The 22,609-nt window shown below is 37.2% G+C and overlaps 1 protein-coding gene across 1 annotated transcript; it reads right to left on the bottom strand.

Annotated features, from left to right (window-relative positions):
- Positions 1–6,100: 6,100 nt before the first annotated feature.
- Positions 6,101–19,835, bottom strand: LOC147531724 (L-arabinokinase-like). The gene is made up of 29 exons (XM_086645431.1): positions 19,370–19,835; positions 18,735–18,842; positions 17,990–18,058; positions 17,685–17,768; positions 17,418–17,494; positions 16,159–16,225; positions 15,736–15,793; positions 15,554–15,621; positions 15,410–15,472; positions 15,031–15,084; positions 14,804–14,906; positions 14,607–14,716; positions 14,411–14,530; positions 13,978–14,034; positions 12,431–12,594; positions 12,163–12,331; positions 11,864–11,947; positions 11,640–11,765; positions 10,909–11,039; positions 10,744–10,825; positions 9,803–9,890; positions 9,171–9,214; positions 8,968–9,063; positions 8,811–8,887; positions 8,441–8,605; positions 7,653–7,818; positions 7,334–7,405; positions 6,685–6,888; positions 6,101–6,370 (listed from the first exon to the last, which is right to left on the bottom strand). The coding sequence occupies exons 1-29, from the start codon at positions 19,472–19,474 to the stop codon at positions 6,257–6,259; spliced, it is 2,925 nt and encodes a 974-aa protein (XP_086501557.1). The 5' UTR covers positions 19,475–19,835; the 3' UTR covers positions 6,101–6,256.
- Between the last annotated feature and the right edge of the window lie 2,774 nt (positions 19,836–22,609).

The following is a 22,609-nucleotide window of genomic DNA, read 5'->3' on the forward strand; positions in this document are numbered from 1 at the left end:
GTTCACGTTTCAATGAAATATTATTTTTCTTTTTTAAATGTAATTCTTTTTTTTAAAATGTAAATAGCTTAGTATTTGATTGCTCCTCAACTGTTACAATATTCTTGACACGACGGCGCAGCGAAAAGGGATCTACCGCGCCCCTAGGGTTGAGAGTTATTATTCATAATAATATATAAAATGTATGGTTGAGAGTTATTATTTAGATCTAATGTTAAAAATTTAAAGAAAAATTTGAAATTTTGTTAAAGTTTCGGATATCGGCTATTATCCGATATCCGTTAATATTATCGGATTCAGATATTAATTTATAATATCCGTCGGATAATTATCAGATACGGATATTCGGATAGCTTATCGGATTCGGATACGGATATGACTATATCCGATCCGATAAGCTACCGTTTACACGCCTAAATTATAACCTACTTATTTGTCTAATGGCTCCTTAATTTATGACCAGTTTCCTAATTAGCCCCTTAGTTTATATGAAATGCTCAAACAACCCCTTTTCTATTTTTTCATCCACTTTGACTATTAATTTTTTTTAGAATTTCCAAAATGTACCCATCCTTTCATCATTATCTATTTAGTTCTCTCCTAGCTAGTTTATATTCTTTCTTATTTATCATCTTTAACATCCACGAACCTCCATTAACGGATGTCCAACCTTTCCCCTAGTTTTTCAGAAAACTTTTCTTTCACCAACTATTTTTCACTCATCTCCTTCATTATTTCTTTCGGTCTTTTCAGATTTTCTAGTACATATTCAAACATAAGTATAAGATTTGATGACGAAACTAATAAGCTGGGAAACACAAAGGAGCCTAGCTGATCATGTCCATGGATAAAAGTTCAAACACAAACAGGTCTTTAACCTGGAAGGTACAAATTCATGTTTCAAAATTTAATTTTCACTCTTTCATTTTTTGAATTCAAGACATACCAATTTAAATTCATACAATTTTAATGACAGTGAACCGGTGGGACTCGGTTAGAGTCTCACCCAAGTAACAATCTTGAGAATATCCTTTGAGATATTCTTACATTTCTTGTATATCAAGTCTTTCCTTTATGTATATCCCTTATTATGTAAAGTTTCCGTTTAGTTGTAAACCTTAGTAGTATAAATGTAATACAAGGGATCGGTATACAACCATCCTGTTTTACCGTATCTATTGAATTGTTTCATGGTATTGGAGCCGTAAATAATTTTACATAAAGTACTGTCGTTTTTTTTTCCGATCTCTAATATCGGTTGTCTTCTCCGATCGCTAATATCGGTTGTTTGTCTGGTTTCAAGTACTAGTCTTGCGCTTGCTGTTTGGTATTATTTTTATCGTTGTTCGTATCAGTTGCCTATTATTTCTTAGTATATCTACTTCTGTTGAATTGACTATGTTGATTGGTTCCTCTTCATCTCCTACACCCACTATGGTATCCTTCCCGCAAATCAGTTCCATGATTAGTCTTAAATTATCATCCGACAACTATCTCCTATGGAAACCACAACTATTATCCCTATTGGAAAGTCAAATATTGCTGCCCTATATTGACAGCTCAGTTATTCCCCCTTCTCCAACAATTCAGACAACTGACGGGTCTCTTGCTATCAACCCTATCTATGAATCTTGGAGAAAGACAGATCGACTTGTGTACTCGATTCTTTATAGCTCGTTAACTTCGGAAGCTATGACTGAAATCATGGGCATTACAAATGCAGCCAAGGTCTGGTCTCACTTGGCTCAGACATCTGCTAATCCTAGTGTTACTCGTTCTCTGCAGCTTCAAGAAGAAATTCAGAATCTACGAAAAGGTACTACTTCTATTACTGACTTTTCTCGTACCTTTCGTACACATCTTGAATCTCTTGCAGCTATCGGAGAACCTTTATCAGACTCGAAGAAGGTTTTTTATTTTCTCAAAGTGTTGGGACCCGAGTATGCCTTTCTTGCTGAATCTATATTATTTACGAGTCGTCTCTCGACCTTCAAGGGACTTCTCCCTATGCTTCAGTCATAGGAAGCACTTTGAGCATCGTTTCGATCCTCTCAACCAGTCATTGAAGGTGCGTATTACTCTCAAACATCTCGGACTTCTAACCACCCTCAAAATCCGAGACAACAATTTACATATTGATCTCGGTCTCCAAATCGTGATCGACGACAACAACCACAGTTTCGACCCCTTCCCACTGTCGATAGGAGGGACTCGGGTTCGGCCAAACCCGCAGGTCCTCCATATCTTTGCCAATTGTGTGGACGTAACGGTCATACTGCCCACCGATGTTATGATTTGATTGGCTGCCCACAACGAGACTCCTCTCGCCATGCTACTGTTGCTCATCGTCCGTCTTCTAGTGAAGCCCATATGGCTGAGCACACGACCTCAAAAGATATTACCGCAACCCTAACTGCACTTCAAGTCACCGATCCTCGAGACCCAGCCTAGTATGCAGACAGTGGTGCTTCTAACCAAATGTCTTCTTCTTCTGGTATGTTCACTCGTATTACTCCTTATACTGGTCAGAGTCATGTTAAAATTGGTGATGGTTCCCCTCTCTATCTCTCACGAAGGGACTCTCACTTTTACTACTTCTCATGGAAAAATCACTTTACCTAATGCTCGTCTTGTTCCGTCGCTCAATAAAAATTTGTTGTCCATTAGTCGTTTAACTGATGACTTAGATTGTTTTATTTTATTTTCTAAGACTGGTTTTTGTGTTATTTCAGGCGAACGGAAGGACACTGGGAACCGGCAGTAGATGCGACAATCTTTACGTATTAGACTCTTCATACCACTCCGGGTCCGTTGTTTCCACTGTCTGTTTCTTCCCCAGTTCAGTCCGGATGTGGTTTGAATTGTACTGTCTCATCTACCAGGTCTGGCTCGGTATCGGTGCCTTTATGTGTGCAACCCACAGCTGACTCATCTTCGCCGGCCCTGTCTTCACCATCTCATGGCCCACGAGGATATCGTGATGTGCAACAGTTGCTGGACGAAACGTCTCCTGTGGTGGACCAGTCTTATCTTGCTTCATAGGTATTATGTCGTTACCCCATTCCTCCTCGAGATTCTATTATTTTTGGTGATGTTGGTTCTTGTTTCTTTGCTGCACTTTCGGCTATTAAGGATCCACGAGGTTATCGTTTGGCTTCTTCCTCTCCTCATTGGCAATTGGCCATAGAAGAGGAGATGGCAGCTCTTCGCAGACAGGACACTTGGACACTTATGCCTCGCGTCCTCTCTATGAATGTGGTTGGTTGTAAATGGATTTATCGGACGAAACTGAAATCCGACGGTACTATTGATCGATATAAGGCTCTGTGGCTCAGGGTTTTACCCAAAAACCGGGACTTGACTTTGATGAAACTTTTAGCCCTGTTGTTTAACCCACTACCATTCATATCATTCTTTCACTGGCAGTTTCCAATAGTTGGACTATGTTTCAGTTGGATGTGAAGAATGCGTTTCTTCACGGGGAATTACAAGAGGATGTCTATATGGCTCAGCCGCTTGGTTTTACTGACCCATCCTACCCGGAATATGTCTCTCACCTTAAGAAGGCTCTATACGGCCTCAAGCAGGCGCCCCGTGCTTGGTATGATCGTTTAAACACTTATCTCACTCGTCTTGATTTTCAGACAAGCAAGTCTGATACATCTTTGTTTATTTTATCTACCACTGTTGAATTTGTTTACCTACTTTTGTACGTCGATGAAATTATACTTACCGGTGGGAATTATTCTGTCATCTCCGACATTATATCGTCTCTAAACTCAGAATTTGATATGAAGAATTTGGGCTCTTTGCATTACTTTTTGGGTATTGAAGCAACTCTTAATGAGAAGGGTCTTTTACTTAAACAGTATATGTATGCATGGGATATTCTTAAGTTTCTCAACATGGATGGGGTCAAACCGTCACCGACTCTTTTGTCTTCCGGCTGCCATCTTACTGCAAGTGGGGCTCCCTTCAGTGATCCCACCTTATACTGTAAGATTGTCGGTTTTCTTTAGTATATCACGTTAACCAGACCAGATCTTGCATTCTCCGTTAACATGGCATGTCAGTTTATGCATGCCCTGACTCAGGATCACTTTCAGGCGGTGAAACGAATTCTTCGCTATCTCAAGGGCACTATTCATCTTGGTTTACAAATTTATAAGGATTCTTCTAGTACTTCTCTTTTGGCGTACTCTGATGCTGATTGGGTTGGGTGTCCTGACACTCGTCGCTCCACTACAGATTATTCTATTTTTCTGGGTTCAAATTTAATTGCTTGGAGTGCGAAGAAGAAGCCCACAGTCTCTCGCGCGGGTTCTGAAGCTGAATATTGAGTTGTTGCTGCTGCGGCGGCTGACTTGACATGGATAGGTTTTGTTCTCATGGAACTTGGTATCTCAGTAACTTCACCTGCTCGAATTTTCAGTGACAACAAAAATGCGATTCAGATGATAATGGTTTTCATTTTTTCAGGTAAGAGTTAAAGTTGCTTTAGAACCATCAATGTCCATTGAGTACATTTTTCAGTAGAACCGGAAATCGTTCACACAGCAATACAACAACCACACTTTCTTGAAAAGGATATGACAAAATTGGAATGCCTTCAGAACCACCAAATCAATACTCACATTTCTTACATCTGCTATAAGCTATTGAGATATGACTTGCTTTCCATCTTCAAAGTGGAAGAAGGCTAATAAGACCCTAAATCCAATTTGCAGTCTTGCTTCGAGGGGTATAAGTAGTTACTAGACAAAATCAATTGAAGTTGCAGTCTTAAATTCATATCCAAATTCAAACAACATCAGGAAGATTAAGAAGAGTTAATTCCTATATGGCCCCCTACTTTGTGACCAGCTTCCTTTATGGCCCACTTTTTTTCGTAAATTCAAATATGGCCTCCTATTTTCAAGTAAATGTCATTACTACCCTTCTTAATTCTAAATTTAAAACATTTAAAAAAAGTTATTTCCACCTCACCCCTCTCTCTCTCTCCAATTCACCTCTCTCTCTTTCCAACTCACCTCTCTCTCTTTCCAACTCACCTCTCTCTCCAACTCAGTCCTCTCTCTCTAACTCACCTTTATCTTCTCCGATTAAAGTCGTCGGCCGGAAAAAAATTTTACCGACGACCTCCAAAAAAAATTTTTTTTTTTTCCTCTCATCTCTCTCTCTCTCTCAAAAAACTCCGGCGAAGGGGGTTTCCCTTCGCCGGAGTTTTTAGAGAGAGAGATGAGAGGAATTTTTTTTTTTTTGAGGTCGCCGGCCGGAAAATTTTTCGGTCAGCGACTTTAATCGGAGAAGATGAAGGTGAGTTGGAGAGAGAGAGGACTGAGTTGGAGAGAGAGGGAGAGAGGTGAGTTGGAAAGAGAGAGAAGTGAATTGGAGAGAGAGAGGGTGAGTTGTAGAGAGAGATGGAGAGAGAGAGGGGTGTGGTGGAAAAAACTTTTTTTAAATGTTTTAAATTTAGAATTAAGAAGAGTAGTAATGACATTTACTTGAAAATAAGGAGCCATATTTGAATTTACGAAAAAAGGAGCCATATTTGAATTTACGAAAAAAGGAGCCATAAAGGAAGCTGGTCACAAAGTAGGGGGCCATATAGGAATTAACTCACTTAAGAACTTGTCACAAACAGATAAATCTTTACTAGATGAAGGATCTTGAGAGGGAGAGAGAAAGACAAGTTTATGGGGAGAGAGATGAAAATATTGAAACCCTAGCTAAGCATTTTAGAGGTAGAGATGAAAGCAAAAAAGCAAAACTGGAGAATGAGAGAAGAATTTGAGAACGAGAGGGAATGATGGCGTAGTCCGGTAGAGGGAGAAGACGAGAGGGAAACCAAACAAGAGATAAGAAATTGGGCAAGGATTTTGACAACATGTGCGCATAGGAGAAGTGAGTGTGTTAAGATAAAATTTGGTCTAAGTGTGAGTATGAATAACCGTGAGTGAGTGTGTCGAATAAAAATGACAATTCATACGTTTAGATTAATAAAAAGCTAGTCAGCCCAATTAGTAAAGAAGGGACAATTGGGAGAAAGGCAGTGCCTTTAAAAGTGAAGAGAGAATTGGGAGAAAGGCAGTGCCTTCGAAAAAGTATAACTAGATAATTACTTTAATTTCATTTTGTTACACTTTGGTTCTTGTTGGATCATTTTACACCATTTCATTTGGCTTATCAAGTAGACGAATGGCCATTGTGTATTAGAAAAAAAGAAATGACTAACTATTAGTATCTGGCTCTGATCTTAAGAAGGGAACCGCCGACGTATTTTCAGATATCCAAATTTTCCAGCACCAGGTGATGAGCCCTCGAAAATAAATGGCAAATATCCAGTTGCTGCTTTGTATCTCTGTTGGATCTGTAATTCACAAAACACTAATAACATTAAACTGCGTCTAGAAGTAGAGAACCAATTCTTATAACTCTCTAAATTTTCTTCGGCTTAAAAAAGATAAAAAGAAAAAAAAAGTTCTCGATAATAGGAAATTTCTAAAAAGAAAAAAGAATAGTGGAGTATGCTACTGAAAAACAACATTATTTTCGTTTTCTCATTTCAAAAGTGTGGGGATGACGAAGTACTAACATTTTTAATAGAAATTTGACTAGTAAGAAAATAGTTAACCGATATAAATCATCTATACGTAATAAGTCGTTGAGATTTAGGAAAATTACCTCAAGAATTTGCTCACTGCTTCGTAGGCAATTCCTTCCTATAACACAAACTGAGCCACCAGAACCACCCCCAGTAATTTTTGCTCCAAATAGTGTTCCGTTTTCGGATTTAGATAGCTTTTTATGCTGCATTTCCTGCACCAGTTGTACTAGCCTATCTGTTCCATCTGATCCAAGCCCACAAGCACTGTAGCTATAATGGCACTGTAACAAAACCGATAAACTTCAATTTTCAAGCTCTAATTAGACTAAGTTTATCCTAGATTGTAGTAAAAGAGGTTAACAACATAAAACACAGTTATAACGAAACAGAATAGCCATTTTAAGGTTATAATGGTGGCAGAAAGATGATTTTTTTCAGTACTCCCTGAGACAAGATTTCTTTTGTCAAAAAGGATCCAACAATATCTTTTAGGCTTCAATTCTGTCGTAAATTTTGGATAAGTTTGCGCAACGTTTGCACAAAATTCACATAAAAAGGTTGGAGACCCTTGTGACCAAAGAAGGTCAAAACACAAATGGATTTCAGGTGGCTGTTTTTCTTCTCATGTCACAATGATCAATATGAGTAAACTCTAATAATAGCATAGACAAAAAAATGTAAACCTATCAACAAAAATGGCAAGATGGAGTTGATAATTTTAGATACCTGATACATGAGTTCTCCAAGAGTTGAAAGTTGGTCATTTGAGGCATCTGCAGGTAGTAGTGCTTTGAAGGCCTGACAATAAAGTGATTTTGAATTGCACGTCAGCTCACGTCTCAGAGAGAACAATAAGATGAGAAATTATAACCAACCTACATATAACTAATGGAAGTATCTTCAAATATTTTAAAAACAATATTGCGATTACAACCTAAACTTCCAAATTGTATCATAGTTTATAGTGTAGATCATGAACAAAAATGACCCGGTTTTCTATCGGAAATTCGGAATCCAATATCTTATGAGAATAAAATTTACTGACCTTGACACGGAAATTTTCATAGATAGGATGCTTAGTTGGTGCTTTGACTCCATAATTGTGCTTAGGATCAATAACTGTTACGGAATCATTGTGATCAACGTATTTCTCCAAAAATGTCTCCCCAAGTATAGATTCAGGGAGCCTCTTTGCATAGACAGATTCGTATCTGCAGAATAATAGAACACAGAAAATGGTTTTACATACCTCTTAAATGAAAAAGCAATATCGATCAGCTTCACTTTTGTGGTTTCGTATTAAAGGTTGAGTTTATTATGTCTTTTCTAAAAAATATTAGAGTTTAAGCCTCGGTTGCCACAAGAATCTCAAAAGAAGGTAGTATGCTTTGAATGACAGCATAAACTCGATCCAAAGGTCAAAATTTATTTCTCACACAGAACCGAATTTCTTTTATTTCTTAATTATTTCAGAAGTGTATATAGGGATTTTTGCTACTGGAACACAACCAGCTTGTATGTGATAGCTCCACTGCTAAGTAGGCAGGCATGATGACTAAACTGAGAGGAACAACCAAATTTGTAGCATCTCTAGTTTTGTTTCTCGAATACTTTCCTCCTATATTTTCACACAACTGTTTCGATAGCCAAGAGGTGGAATTAAAGGACTCAATACTGGTTGAGAACCGGAACCAAGATATCTGGGTCCACCTATTTGAGAACCAAGACTCAGACAGGAATGCAGGTCCATTATGGCTCGGGTACCAGGTAGATTGATACCTGAACTAAGAAAGATAAGGAGAAAAGATACACATAACCACACCATAATATTACCTGTGAGGTGAGAGATTGCACAAGTAATCCAGTGAACCTTCAGCCTTAAGTAGTTCCAGACTATCTTCTTCAAATTCTTCAGGATTTGATGATGCAATAGCCTTTATCATCTTTCGGCCCATAAAAGCTCCTATTCTTACAGATCCATAGTCTGCCCCACCAATGCTGTATATGTATATGATACCAATTAGTCCTTGAAGAAAGGAGTAGCTTGAAAAAGGTATCAATGCAGTCTTCCAAGAATCAAGGACTAGAAGAAAAGACTCAGCCTTCAACAATGAGATGCACTCTTCAGACATTAAAGCTCCACCCAAGATGATGGTTTAGAAGTATCAGACACATAAAGTATGCGGGAAAATAGAGGTCCTACCTATGTCGAATTCCAGAATCAAAACCCCAAAACCGAATGTGGTTGGGAATAGTCACAAGTCCTATGACCTCAGCTGGCTGTAGCAAATAAACGAAAACTAGAATGTAAGAAAATAGTTCAACAGTCGGGAAACTTTGACTCACTATCAATAACTTACCTGGCAGACCATTGCAAGAAGTTTATTAGCTTCACCACACGCTGATGTCATCTGATCCATAATACCGCATGGGGCTCCAACAATGTGGTTCTCTACCTGTCAAATATTTATTAAATTTTTTTCAGATATTACTATTTAGAGCTTTTTGGTGGTAAGATAGAAAGAGAATGACTACATAGTGACTGTGATTATGATCAAATCACCTTTTGACAGAGTAATGCAAGATCTCTTGGTGAGATGTTCAGTCCTGTGGACATGTGGTTGCAAGATTAGTTGCTTGGGAAGTGATTATAGAAACTAGATAATCTGAAAGCCTGAAACTGATGATAAAAGTCATATATGGATGAATGTGTGAACTTCAGAGATAGATTGGACTACCTTAATCAGATGATTAAGTATCGGTATTACTGAAATGGAAACACTACCATACACTATGAGTTTGAGAATCAACGAATGAAAACACCAAATGCGAATCAGAATCATAAGAAAGTCACATTGTTCAATTTTGTGAGGGTCGTATAAAGAAATCATCTGCTTAGAGTCTGAGGCTCCGCAGATCTTTGAAGTGACACCCAAGAAAGTACAATTTACCAAACTACTGCTTTATTTGAACATTGATTACAAACTCATATTTTAAACTAAGGACAAGGTAGTCGGGTGAAAAGAAAAAAAAAAATCCACAAACTACTCCTTAGATTGGTTATCTAGACTCTAGAGGAATACATGGACAGTTGATCCAATGTACCTATGCTAGCAAATATCTCCTGTATGAACTAAAACTCTTAAGTAAAAATCTTTAAAGTGAAGATAGAAAGTTCAAGTCATGAAAGTAAACCATAGGCAGCAGCAACAGCTGACATGCTAGCAACTTCCAGTGCCGCAGAGGAAGATACACCTTTCCCTTCTGGAACTGCAGATGAAACCTGAACAGTTCATATTGATAACATCAAATTGCGACCTTCACAATTTTCAATTCACAGTTTGAATCAACATATAGACGAATTGAATGAGGATAACTATTAAGTTTATGGTCTATTTGGATGAAGAGAATAAAGTAGGAACATACGAACAATGTGTTTGCTGGGAAACTATTTCGTTGTTTATTTTCCCACCAGAATCTAATTTCCAATAAATTGTGTTTCATAGCAAATACCTTATACTAAGTCCCACCTCCATCCTACTATTCAACACAGTGAAGTTCTTTATTGGTTTTCCCATGTTATCTCTAGGTTTTGGGTTTTTTATAGTTTGCCTGATAAACCAAGGAGATCCAAATAAATCATGTTCAAGAATTTCAATTTTCAAAGGATCTGTATTTCTTAGGATTCATGCCTCCAGAAAACCTGAATCCTTTATCCAAGCAAACCAGTTGTTCAATTAGATCACAATTCCATGACCACTACTATTTTGTTATTACGGGACATATGCTTGACTCTAATAGTAAATCACAAAACATAGTATGTCCTCCAAACATGACAAATTTCCCTGAAATAACTAGATAAATAACGAAGACCTTGTCAATAGACTTCGTAAAGCTAATGGGGAGATCAAATTGATAGCCTCATGTAACAAATGATACAGGCGAAAAGAAGGGAGTGATGCTACGCGAAAGATGGTGACTGCGTGTATGTTAAGATGCGAATATCTATGAGGGCATCTCCTATAGGTCTTGGATAATGATACTCCATGTTCACATTGCATAAGATATAAGTAATTGCCAATATTTAGGTGTAAGTGTAAAACATCCAACCATCTGCTCTGGAAGGAGCAAATTACCAGCATACTGATACTATCATCAAATCGTACGCCCAGTTCTGTCATTAAAACAAGTAAAGTCCCTGCAACATATGCTGCCCACCTAAAATAGGACTTAGAGTTAATTAACCAGTAAGTGAAGGTAGCCATAAATCAAATTATTAAAGCGAAAAAACGAACACCCACTTCTGTGATGGATCCTGGGCAAAGAATTTTCTCGCCTTCTCATATGACATTGGAAGCTCACCATCCATCAGATCATTTATGTCCATGTCAAACGTTGGTCCACGATTACTCAGTTCCGATCCATATGATACCTGTAATGAAAAGATTGGAATAGTGAACATGATAATCATCAGGATAACAACCAAGAAACATGATTATACAATGCCCATAGTGGAGTCGAGGATACAGTTAGGAATTTGGTTCAGAGAAAATACATTTGGCGAAATTACTTATGTGAAATTAGGATATGAGAATTAATAGAATGTAGAACACCAGCAAAAGAGAGACAATTCTATGCTGAGGGTCATCGTAATTTATGATTGTGTGGGATTAAGTTAATAGGAATGTCATGCTCTAATTAGTCAAACTACATAACGTAGCTATAACCTATACATGTTTTTTCATTTCCCTTAGTCTCACATGCATCCCCAGCCACCGGCTCTCCATTTTCTGTGATTCCTCATATAATTAACCTTACTGCTATAGTTCAGGAAACTACTTTTCATATATTCGGAGTGACAGACGATCTTAGCCATAAGAGATAACAAACTAAATATAGTGTAATGTGTTCCAGCACGTATTTGTGCAACCAGGAACAGATCTACCAAACTGATTGCTAGAAAGGGTTATTCTAAGCAAAAAGTATAGACAAACACATTCTGCATGACAGTATAACAAGACAAATCACATACAATTTGCAGTACAGGGGTCAACTCTCGTCCTTTTGCTAGTTGTCGAGCTTCAGCATGTTTCCAGAGCTTCAGCTTGCTCGGATGAGTCCTCTGAACAGCAACATGACAGGCTTCTCTAGTAGGCATCTACACAGGTGGAACAGATAGACTTCATTACCAATGAAACCACCAAAACTCTCTTCCAGCTAAGCAAAAATAACGAAAGATATAATTTTTTCAGCTACCTGGAGAACAAGACATCCTGAATAATCTGCAATTCCTCCCATTACATCCAGTCTACCAGGAGCTCTTGCTACAAAGATTTCATCCTGCACAAAACAATGTCTATTAGGAAGACAATCTTAGCTCAAAAATTTCATCTCCTAAATGACATATTGTCAGTCATCTTCACAAGATAAATGTGAATCAAAGTAATGCAGAATTATAGTATGAAGTATTTGAGGATAAATTGTATTGTAACAAGATTCAAGTGGCTACTACCAAAATATATAACATAAACAAAAATGCACATAAATAACAATACCTCCCAGTTAAAGAGACCAGCAGCAGCGACGCGCTCACGCATTTTAGGCTTTTCAGTATTTTTCTCCACGTCATGTTCTGTATCTAATCTTGCTAAGCTCCGTAAGAAACTCGCGGTATCAGAAAGACCATGAAGATCTCCATGAAGAATCTCAAATTCTTCAATGGATCTAGCAAGACGAGACCAAACTGAAATAATCAGGACGAGTGAAGATGAATATAAAACGTGCACTAAAAATTCATCTGACCCAAAGGAACTCAAAACATACGAGTTCGGGAAAGAGCTCTTCTCGATGCTAAGCATTGCACTACCGAGACCGAGTTCATTTTCAACAGTCGAATACCACTCAGGGACATCTGCATCTCTACCAGGGGCCCTTTGAAGTTGATATCCAAGTACTATGGCATCACGCAATCTCCTTGCTCCGCTTAACTACATTGTTTGGGGGGAAGGGAATGCAGAGATCCAAATCAGTCACCCACAGGCAATCCCCCAACATAAACGTAATGAGAAAGGAAGTATATGTGAAGTTAAAAACGTATAGAGCATTCAATGTCCTTTAGGTGTGTCTTTCCCGGCCAATCAGCATGATTGGAAGGTCAAGAGGTTGTTGTTTCTCTGGTATACTAAGACTAGAACACTTGATTTACTGTTTATCTGAAACAGTGATAACCTAATAAAAGTTCTGTCTGAAAATTCAGATATAGACGATTAAGTTTTTGTTTTAAATACAGACTTTTAAATATGTTTTTGTTTCAGAAATTTATTTCAGTTGTAAATAGACTTCTAATTCCTTTTTAGGAAAACAAGTTTATTCTGTTGACTTTTAATTCTGTTTTGACAACAAAAGCTTATTCATGTTGGAAGTACAGACGTGTCATTCCGTTTTAAAATCACAAGTTGATAAAACGAAAAAAAAAACAGTAATATTAAAAGAAAAAGATCAAAAAAATAGCCGAGTCAAGTAATCTTTGTCCTTAAGACAATCTACACCCTGTTACTTGTACAACCAAATCTGGTATTCCCAGGATAAAACAGTGTTACCTTTTAGAGGTTAAATGGTACATCTGGTTTCTGAAAGTCTTTCGAACTTTGAGCAAGTAATACGAACTTGTTACGAACTAAATGACTAATTAGAGCTCTAATACTTCTATGATGAAAGTTTTACAGATGCTTATAATATTGTTGTTGTCTTGTTGATATTATTTCAGTGTTTGCAGAATTTGTTTGACATCTATAGGTAGTAAATCCCCGCTAAGATGCGTATATTCGAAGTGCCAAATGCGATGCGTATACGGGAAATGCAAAGTGCGCTACTAAAGCGCCCGCCCTTTTGCGAACGCAGTTTGTGGGGTGCAAACCACGCAAAGCGCTTTATCATTCCCTAAATCACTACCCCAATATTCATGGGCAAGTTATTATAAGGAACTAATTTCTCTCTTTACTTTCCGACGTGGGACTATCTAGGTCACACTTGGTTTAGTTGAACTACTTATACAAACTTGAAATATTAATAACTCATTTATTAGGAATCAATTTTGGACTAACTTTAGGTCTAAATTCAAGAGCTCAGCGAGACGGATCCAACGTTCCGTTTAACTTCTAATTTGGACTACATTTGATCCCTTAAAATCACGAAATATGGTTCCAGCTAAATTCCTTTACGATTTGGTGAATTTCTCATATTAATTTAGCTGAATTTTCTTCGGGTTTTTTTCCTCTACATGTTCATCTACACAATGAGCTCATTTGAACAAATTATCAAATGAGAAAATGTGATAAATCCTTCTATGTAAGACACATGCATCGGTTTACCTTGTCTGAAGCATAGTTCTTTCCAATAGCCGTATTCTGTATGATGGAAGCAGCCACCTGAATTAAATACAGAATAAAAAAAAATAGCTGTCAGAATTTCATATGATAACAGAATTAGTTGACGCGCTGGAAGATTATCTGATCATAACATCCTGATGAAAAGGAGGAAAATGAAGTCCAAGCATTCTTCGTTACTGACATGCTTGACAGCTACATAAGTAGGAAGTGCCACTAATAGTTATTGTTATACACTTATAATATAATAAACTAAGGAAACAAGAAGTTCGAATTATTACAAGCAGTAGACAATATCATTGTTCCTAGAAACTAAAGTAGTTTGAGTCAAAATAAGGTTACTAAGACTCTTAAGGGTGTCTTTGTCTACAATTTCAGAAACGGAAAGCTATTGGGTTAATATAGAAATGGAGCGAACCTCGCCACCATTAATGCCTCCTTCATAGCATGGCTTTAAACTAATTGCACGTTGAAGGTACGGTGCCCAGCGTCCAGTCAGCAGGTCCCTCCTAATCATCTCAACGCCACCTTGATAGTACTGTTAAACAAAGTATTTTTGAAGATATAATGGTTTTTTAAAGTTTCCCAATTACTGAAGTGAGGAACAAGAATACCTCAAGCATATTTCTCAAAAATGGCTCCTCGTTGAAATAATCTCTGCGTACAAAGACAAAAGGCAACTTGTATGCCAGAGCTTCACTGACTGTGCCGTACCCAATTTTTCCTGAAATAAAATATAACTACATATAAAAATCAACCTTTCAGGCAGAGAAACAGTTATACTTTGGAAGAGGAAACCTAATGTAAGTACCAATCATGCAGTCAGATGCAGCCATAAAATCAGGAGTGTACACATCTTTGGGTAGCTTTATAAAACTTGAAGGAAGGTCATCTTTGTCAGATGCACCACAGACCTGCATCATAGAACAAACAAAAAGGACATTATCAATATAACTCGTAAATTTTGGAAGAAAAAAAAACTCCAAATCGACCTATAAGCAGAAAATCTGTAGATATCTAAGGTCCGACGAAATGTACCAGACACAGCCAGCCATCAGGTAAATACTCCTGTTTTAACTTCCAGCCAGCTGGCTGCAAGTTATAAGCAAAAGTACAAAAATGAGATTTATCAAGTGATCCATGCAGAAATTAGTTTCTATCTTTAAACAAGCATGCAAAAGTAGTTAACTAATAATAGAGTATGACTTCACTTCAGTATTACGGAGATCAAATATAGATGAAATTGCATGTAAATGACAATATAAAGATTCTTAGAAAACTACAAACGAAATACCAAGATGATGATGCTTACAATAGAAACGAAACATGACATGGGTACCAGCATTAACATTAGTATTTTATGAGAATTAATATGCAAGGCAAGAGCACAAGTTGAGATGCTGAGCAAAATAACTACCTGTCCCCCAAAATTGAAAACTACTAGCTTAATATCTTCTCCAATTCCTAGCTCCCTCCTCACCTGTTGCAAGGAATAATGTCATATATGCACAATTCACTAGCATGCCATGAAAGAGACTCACTAAGCTTGCACGAATCAGACCTCAGCTCGAGATTTATGTAACCTCCTCACGACAAGGGGTACATCAATAACATCACGAAAAGCAGGCACTGCATAATAAAGGCATGGATCATTAGCTACGCGCAGAAGATCTGCTTACCGAATACACAACACTGCACCGATGTAAACTAAAAAAAAAGGACAGTGAGTGTTAAGAAACATACTCGGACAATATCCAGGAAGACGAATCAAAAACTCGCAGTGAGAATAATCTTCTGCTATCTGATAAAACAGTTAAAAAACAGAGTAAATAAGTTGACTCTGTCGTCAACAATCAATATACAGAAGACTGCAGATATATGGAATTCTGGAAAACTGCTACCTTGCAATAATAAGCTGAAGTTTCTTTAAGATAAAACGCAAAGCAGATGCAATACTTAATGAAAATATTATTACAAAGAGTATCTATTTACGAGAAGGATGGATGTTAATGGGGAAGATTAAATGTGGAACCTAAAAATTCAGAAATCAGAAACAGAACCTAGTAAGCTATAAACTATGATGGCAATATTCAGCCCTTCAATATATGTAGGAATGTTTCAAAGGCTTATGGTCATACATATCTAGAAAATAATAAGAATAATCACCTGCCAAACTATTGAACGATGGTGATTTCCAGCAGCCATTACATACTCAGCATAGATAAAGTCCCAGCTGAAGAAAGAAAAAAAGAGCCTTCAGAATAAGCTCATGCATGACTTCGTTCATGAATGGCAAGATGAAGTGACTACTAGATGAATGGCTAAACCACATAATTGCGTCATTTGCAAGTGTGAGTTAACCGTCAGTTACCCACCTTTTCCTTCACAACTCACTATCTTTTAAGATTTGGGGCTTCTTCCTTACATCTTTGTAATCTTTGTGGTGCTCATGTAGGTCTCTAGAAGAGTTTCTAACCCTTTTTTTTAAACTTTGGATGATAATATTGATTAAAAAAGATAGGTTACGAAGAGAAAACAACAAAGAAGAGGAAAAGGGAACAAAAGAAAACCATGACTTGTTTCGGCATCCAGGCATCCCAAACAAACTTTTCGTGGGATGCTCGCTCATGATGTCGTGCGGTTCTATGGAAAATGAGGAACCAACTACGTTTGTGAACAAGAGTAATGACATGGATTCTGTGATTCATATGACTGAATGAACATTATACATTGGAGTAAAGTGGAGGTTAGGATTTTGTTTTTACTAATAGAGGCTTTACTTAGTCAGGGGGCTGTATTGGTAGAAGTGCAATCTTGGTTTAGATGTGTCTAATGTTATTAGTTTTCTTTCTCTTTGGTCCTCCAGCTCCAGTTCTTCCCACCCTTGAGTACTGCCTTAGTCCTTTCAATCCACTATCTGGATCTAGCTTGTATATTTTCCTAATATTTATAATTTTATATTATATTTAATTGCATTTAAAACAAAACAGATGATTAATATAATTGAAATACTGATCATGAAAGCTGAACTAAGTCGAGGCAAATAAGGAATGCAGGAAAATCATAAGGTTGAGGAGAAAAGTATATATTCATAATATTATCCCATTCATTTGAATAGAAAAAACACAACATGGAAGAGACAATGAGCTACATAAGAGTGTTACGGTTATTTTGCCAGACAATAACATTGATTTGTGTAAAAAAGCAATATATTGTTGAAGTTCTCTTGTGTAGCACTTGACGGCCTAAGGAAAAGAACACTTAAAATAAGAGCAACGGGAACAAAAGATGCCTCTTGGTAAAGGCTAAACCTAGTTAGTACCTTGCTCTTCACAGAAAGCACGCCTACGATAGTTTAACAAGAAAATAATATAAGCTGCTGGGTATTAACCATTTAAGTCAGACAACCATATGACCACAGTCACCTGAAGTTGGTGACACAAACAGAACGGATTCCAGCATCTGCTGCTGCTCGGCATGCAACAGGAACAACATCAGATATCTGTATTAACAAAAGCAAAATAGATAACACTTAAATTATACTCATTATTAAATATTCCAAATAGAAACCAACTTAACGCAACTATGCGCATTCACAACCTTGATCAGATTCACATTCAGAAAGATTAATAAGACAATAACGGGCACAAATCATAATAAGATAAAGAATAATGTAAGAAGGGTTCAAGTACCACTAAGTCTGCCTTAATGGAATTCAGCCACTCCACTTCTGTGGTCAAAATAGAATCTCGAGGAGTTACAGCTGTCTCGGAATACTGGAATTGAAAAATAGGAAAATGAGATCAAGAAATAAAACCCTAGGTCCAACAGTACAAAGGCAGTACGCTATAATGATATATCACATGGAAATGTAGGCCAACGAGCTATTACCAGCCATATAGGTATAGAACTCTATAAGCAACGGAAACACTAACATTTGCGCGAAAGCCAGTGACTCGAAATCATATTTGTCCCATACTAAGAATTTAGGTCATACCTTCTCCAGGGATGCAAGGCGATCCACAGTCAGAGCGTCAGCTTGTACAGCTCCACAGTCCAATAAAACCTGTAACCCATAAATATATAAATATTATATAGTCATAAGTAATGGAAATAATATACACCTGTTTTTTACCAGATCTAGATTGAATAATGCATGTGTTTTCTCAGACTTGATATAGGAATTTGTATGCTTAACAACTTTGAAGGCTGAAGGGTCACTGTTATTCAATTCATTTTCTCCAGCAGAAAGAAATAATCATGTTGCCAACGTGGGCACGAGTGCACCATTCTCTTGCATGATAAGGCTATACAGTTGGGATCGCCTGATCAACCAGAGTAACTCGTGGGCACGTATAATTTACAAAATTATGAATATATAAAATAATATACACATAATTTGAAGGGTGACCGATCCTAGACGATCCCTTGAGGGGCGGATCAGGATTGTGGGATAGCAGATTCCTAGCCCATCCCTTCCACAACCACTTGGTAAAAAACTAACAATGGAACATCAATGATTAACCACATATCAGTAGTTCTAGGGTTGTAATTTGATGATCTTGAACATTATGGTAAAATCTTCTTCTGGTACATCACATAGATATTCCATTTATAAAGGTCAAAAACAAAATGCTCGTTGCACGGCAAGAATCACAGAGATATAAAAGTATTCCTTTATTCTGTTTTTGAATTTTTGTAGCTGAATTTTTTTTTCTACATAAACCTCAACTACAACCAACCTTGCGAATGAAGAGTCTTGAAGATTGAATTTCAGAAGTAAAAACGAAATCTGGAACAGCAGTGACCAAATGAACATCATGCCCAGCAGCAATCAGGTGGCGAGCAACCTGCAAATGGCAACAATAAGATACATCTAAACTATCAATGTACTACGATTACTCTAATCAGTAAAATAACAAATGGGTAAAAGTTCCTATTACCATTTTATTATCAGGAATATCAAACTAATTATATTCATTAGTAAGACATAAACTGACCTAGAAGATTCAATCAACACGACTAAGTTATAACCTCAACCTCAGGGTTCTTATGAACATAGGACCCTAAAATTACATTAGTACATCAGAAATTATGGGGCAGGCGCCAAAATCATTGATTACCATTATTCTTATCAAATTTGAGGCCTCGTAATTCTATATAAGGGACAAGAAGCTAAATTGAACTAATTTAATCCTATTATCAAAACTAATTCTTATATTTATCTCTAAATAATCAACCTGAAAGGCCTAATCGAAATGTACTTGTTTCTCTTTGATTTTAAATTCAATTCATATCCAATTAGTATAGAAAAACCTAAAACCTAGCAACATTTCTCATTTCTGAGTTGATTAGGAGAAGAGACAAAGAAGAATACCTCGACGACGCGAGTGGCATGACCAAATCCATGACCGGTGATATAATAAGCGAAAACAAGATGATTTGATGAAGAAGAGATCTGCACATCTTCATCGATCGTCATTTTTCTTCAAAAGAAAACCCTAACGGATCAACAAAAATAAACAGATTTTGATTTGCGAATAGTAAGAGAAATATAAATAGATGATTATTAGAACAAGATATTGATTGATAAGTGAGAATCGAATTCATTTATATAGAGAGAGAAGGATTGAGGGGTTTATTAATTTTCCTTTTTGGTCGTATTGTGACATAAAACTGGCGGGTAATGGTTATCTCATTATAACAAACTTCAAACGTTTATCAGGAAATGGATAAAGTTTGGTTGTTAAATTTGTGACATCAAACTGATGATGGATTTAGTTGCCATTTAATGGGAAATGTGGGACCCTTATTTTCGTTCGGCGAAGATTACGAAACAAATTATCTGGTAGTAGAAAACGATATGATAATTTTATGGGCTAAGCCCTTTGTTGGTGCTAGGGAAATTCTATAGGCAATGTCCGAAGTTGTAAAAGGCAGCCTATTACTCACCCAAGAAATGGTCAATACAAATTGAGCGAGTATGGTTAGAGGCAATGGTCATCTTCCTTTTTTCCGGTAAAAGGTTGTCGTTGCCCAACAATATTTGACTGGCAATCTGAACTATATAAAAAAATCCTTCCTTCTTCTGCTCATTATTGTCTTCTTCTTCTTCTTTTCCTCCCTTCAACAGAGAGAAACGAGAGACGAGAGACACTAGAGAGAAGGAATAAGAAGGAGAAGGAATAAGAAGGAGAAGGAAGAAATATAAGAGGATGAAGGACTTTTTTGGGTTAGGTTTTCGACCGGCGACGTCATTAAGTCAAAAATTGAGGCATTGCCTCCTAAGCACACATTGTCTTTAACCAAACTGGGGGTTGCCTTTAGTAAGATTGTCTTTAACAACTTTGAGTTTTGCCAATAAAATTTCTCATACTACTAAAGTCCGATTTTTCTCCCAGTTCCACCCAAATTTTATCGAAATTATTACGGGCCACCTGAAGGCCCAAAACGGGTTTTTCGTAAAATTGATTTTGGAAATCATTAAAAGTCAAACTAATTTTTTTCGAAATTGACCCAGGGCCTCTAAAGGCTCAAATGGAGCTTTTTCTTAAAATTGATGTTGGAAATCATTAAATATAAACCGAAATGCACCAATAGTCAAATTCTTCGAATATAGACTTAAGGTCCATACGTGACATAGAGATGTCGACAAAAGTATCTCCCGGATAATCATGCATATATAGTTAATAGCCTTAAATATTATATGAATGCATGTGATGTGAATGCGAAAACTAGTATGCTCATAGAAAGTTATTTCTTTCATTATTGTTTTAAGCACAAATGTGTGCACGCTGTAATAATTTTAATTTCAAGTTTTATGCGATTTGCGAATCGTTAGAGTCTTGTAATTAGAGTTTAGGGTCTATGATTTTATCGAAGAAGCTCAAGGATGGGATCCTGGTTCGAGTGGGAGAATTCAGTGGAGGTTCGGGGATGGCGATCCAGGCGAAAGCAAGAAGAATTCTAAGAAGATTAGATCTTTAAGGACTAGGGAGCATACTAGGATCCATATGTGCTTGATTTACTTTCTCCCGCGCATTTACTTATTTACGTTTTCTGTCATGGATGGTTAGGCTAAGTAGTTCACTAAAACGCATAATAAACAAAATGTAAAAGTCCCTAAATATATTTTTGAGTAAAATGCCTATCCAGACTAAGACACTCGTTGAGCCCTCGATTATGGAATGACGAGTCTGACTCCGTAGGGTGTCATCCTTTATCTTGGGACAATGCGGGTAGGCCTATGGCAGAGGTCTACACGTCTAAATTGTTTTACTCAACGAGATCAACAAAAGAGTTTTGGATACTCGAGGCAAAAGGGTGGATTAGGCATTCTTTAATGCAACCTACCAACCAAGAATCTTAAGAGTATGATCAGTGAAGAATTCACTCACCCAGGATAACGTGGTTAAAGGCAGGGCCATAGTTCGCTTAACTCCGAAGAAATGGGATATTGGAATCACGATATTCAATTAGGGACGGTTTTATGTTGAATAATGTGGGAAAACTAAATTTTTCAAAACGATAACGAGTTTAATTATAACTTTGCAATTCTTTCATGTGTTTTACGATGACAAAAGAAAGCGGGTTCAACTTTCGCTCAGTCCTCGACAAGGAGAAGCTGAATGAGCACGACTTCTTTGAATGGGAGAGGAATTTGGGAATAGTTCCCAAAATGAAAAACAAGCTGAATGTCCTAGACAATCCAATTTCGATATTGGATGCTAATTCGACTACTGAAAAAAATGAGCATGAAAAACTTGTTCGGAAGAGGGCAAAGCCAGTAAAGTGCCTGATGTTGGCAACCATGGAACCTACTCTTCAAGAGGAGTTCATTGACATGGATGCCTACACCATGATTCGACAACTTAGAGAATTGTTCCAAAAGTAGTCGAGATTTGAGAGGTTTGAAACCTCCAAGACAACACTGAAAATGCGCCTCGAGAAGGGAAAACCAGTAGGGTCTCATGTTCGGCAGATGATTATGCTCATTGGGAAATTAGCAAAACTAGATTTTCCTTATAGCCAAGAAATGACTACCAACACTATCCTTCACTCTTTTCATAGTGGTTTCAATCAGTTCAAGATAAACTACAATATGAATGGGTGGGATAAGACCTTAGAGGAGCTTCATGCGATGCTTTAGACAGCAGAACAATAGTGGAACCAAAGAAAGAGGTTCTTATGGTTCAGAAGAATAAAGGGATTAAGAAGGGCGGAAAACAGAAGAAGAAACTTGCGTCCAAAGAAAAAGGCAAACGAGTTGCTAAAACTAAGGACAAGAGTCCTCCTTCTGACACCTAGGGTTTCTACTGTGACGATGGCAAGGACCAGTGGAAGAGAAACTGCCCTAACTTCCTAGAGTACAAGAAGAACGGAATAGTGGTTTCCAGTTCAGGTATAAACATTGGATGTTAATTTAACAAATACTATAAATTCCAATTTCGATATTGGATACCTAATGCTCTTATCATTGTGAATGTACAAGAGCGACTGGGAAATAAGTATTTGACTAAAGGATAAAAGATCCAAGAGGGAGCAGAATCCAAGCTTGCTAAGGATGCTGAAAGGAATCGAAGTCTTTTTTAGACACTAATCTAGATTAAGTTTTATT

Source organism: Eschscholzia californica, unplaced genomic scaffold, assembly GCF_041429995.1.
Source record: "Eschscholzia californica isolate CP2 unplaced genomic scaffold, dmEscCali1.0.p SCAF_6, whole genome shotgun sequence".
NCBI classification, from domain to species: Eukaryota; Viridiplantae; Streptophyta; class Magnoliopsida; order Ranunculales; family Papaveraceae; genus Eschscholzia; species Eschscholzia californica.

Excerpts from the sequence above, each read along its gene's own strand:
- LOC147531724 (XM_086645431.1), bottom strand. The coding sequence starts at position 19,474 with ATGACGATCGATGAAGATGTGCAGATCTCTTCTTCATCAAATCATCTT. Across the intron at positions 18,843-19,369 it reads ATGCCACTCGCGTCGTCGAG|GTTGCTCGCCACCTGATTGC; the intron begins GTATTCTTCTTT and ends TGCCATTTGCAG. Across the intron at positions 16,226-17,417 it reads GTTTGTGTCACCAACTTCAG|CTGGGACTTTATCTATGCTG; the intron begins GTGACTGTGGTC and ends TTCTTTCTTCAG.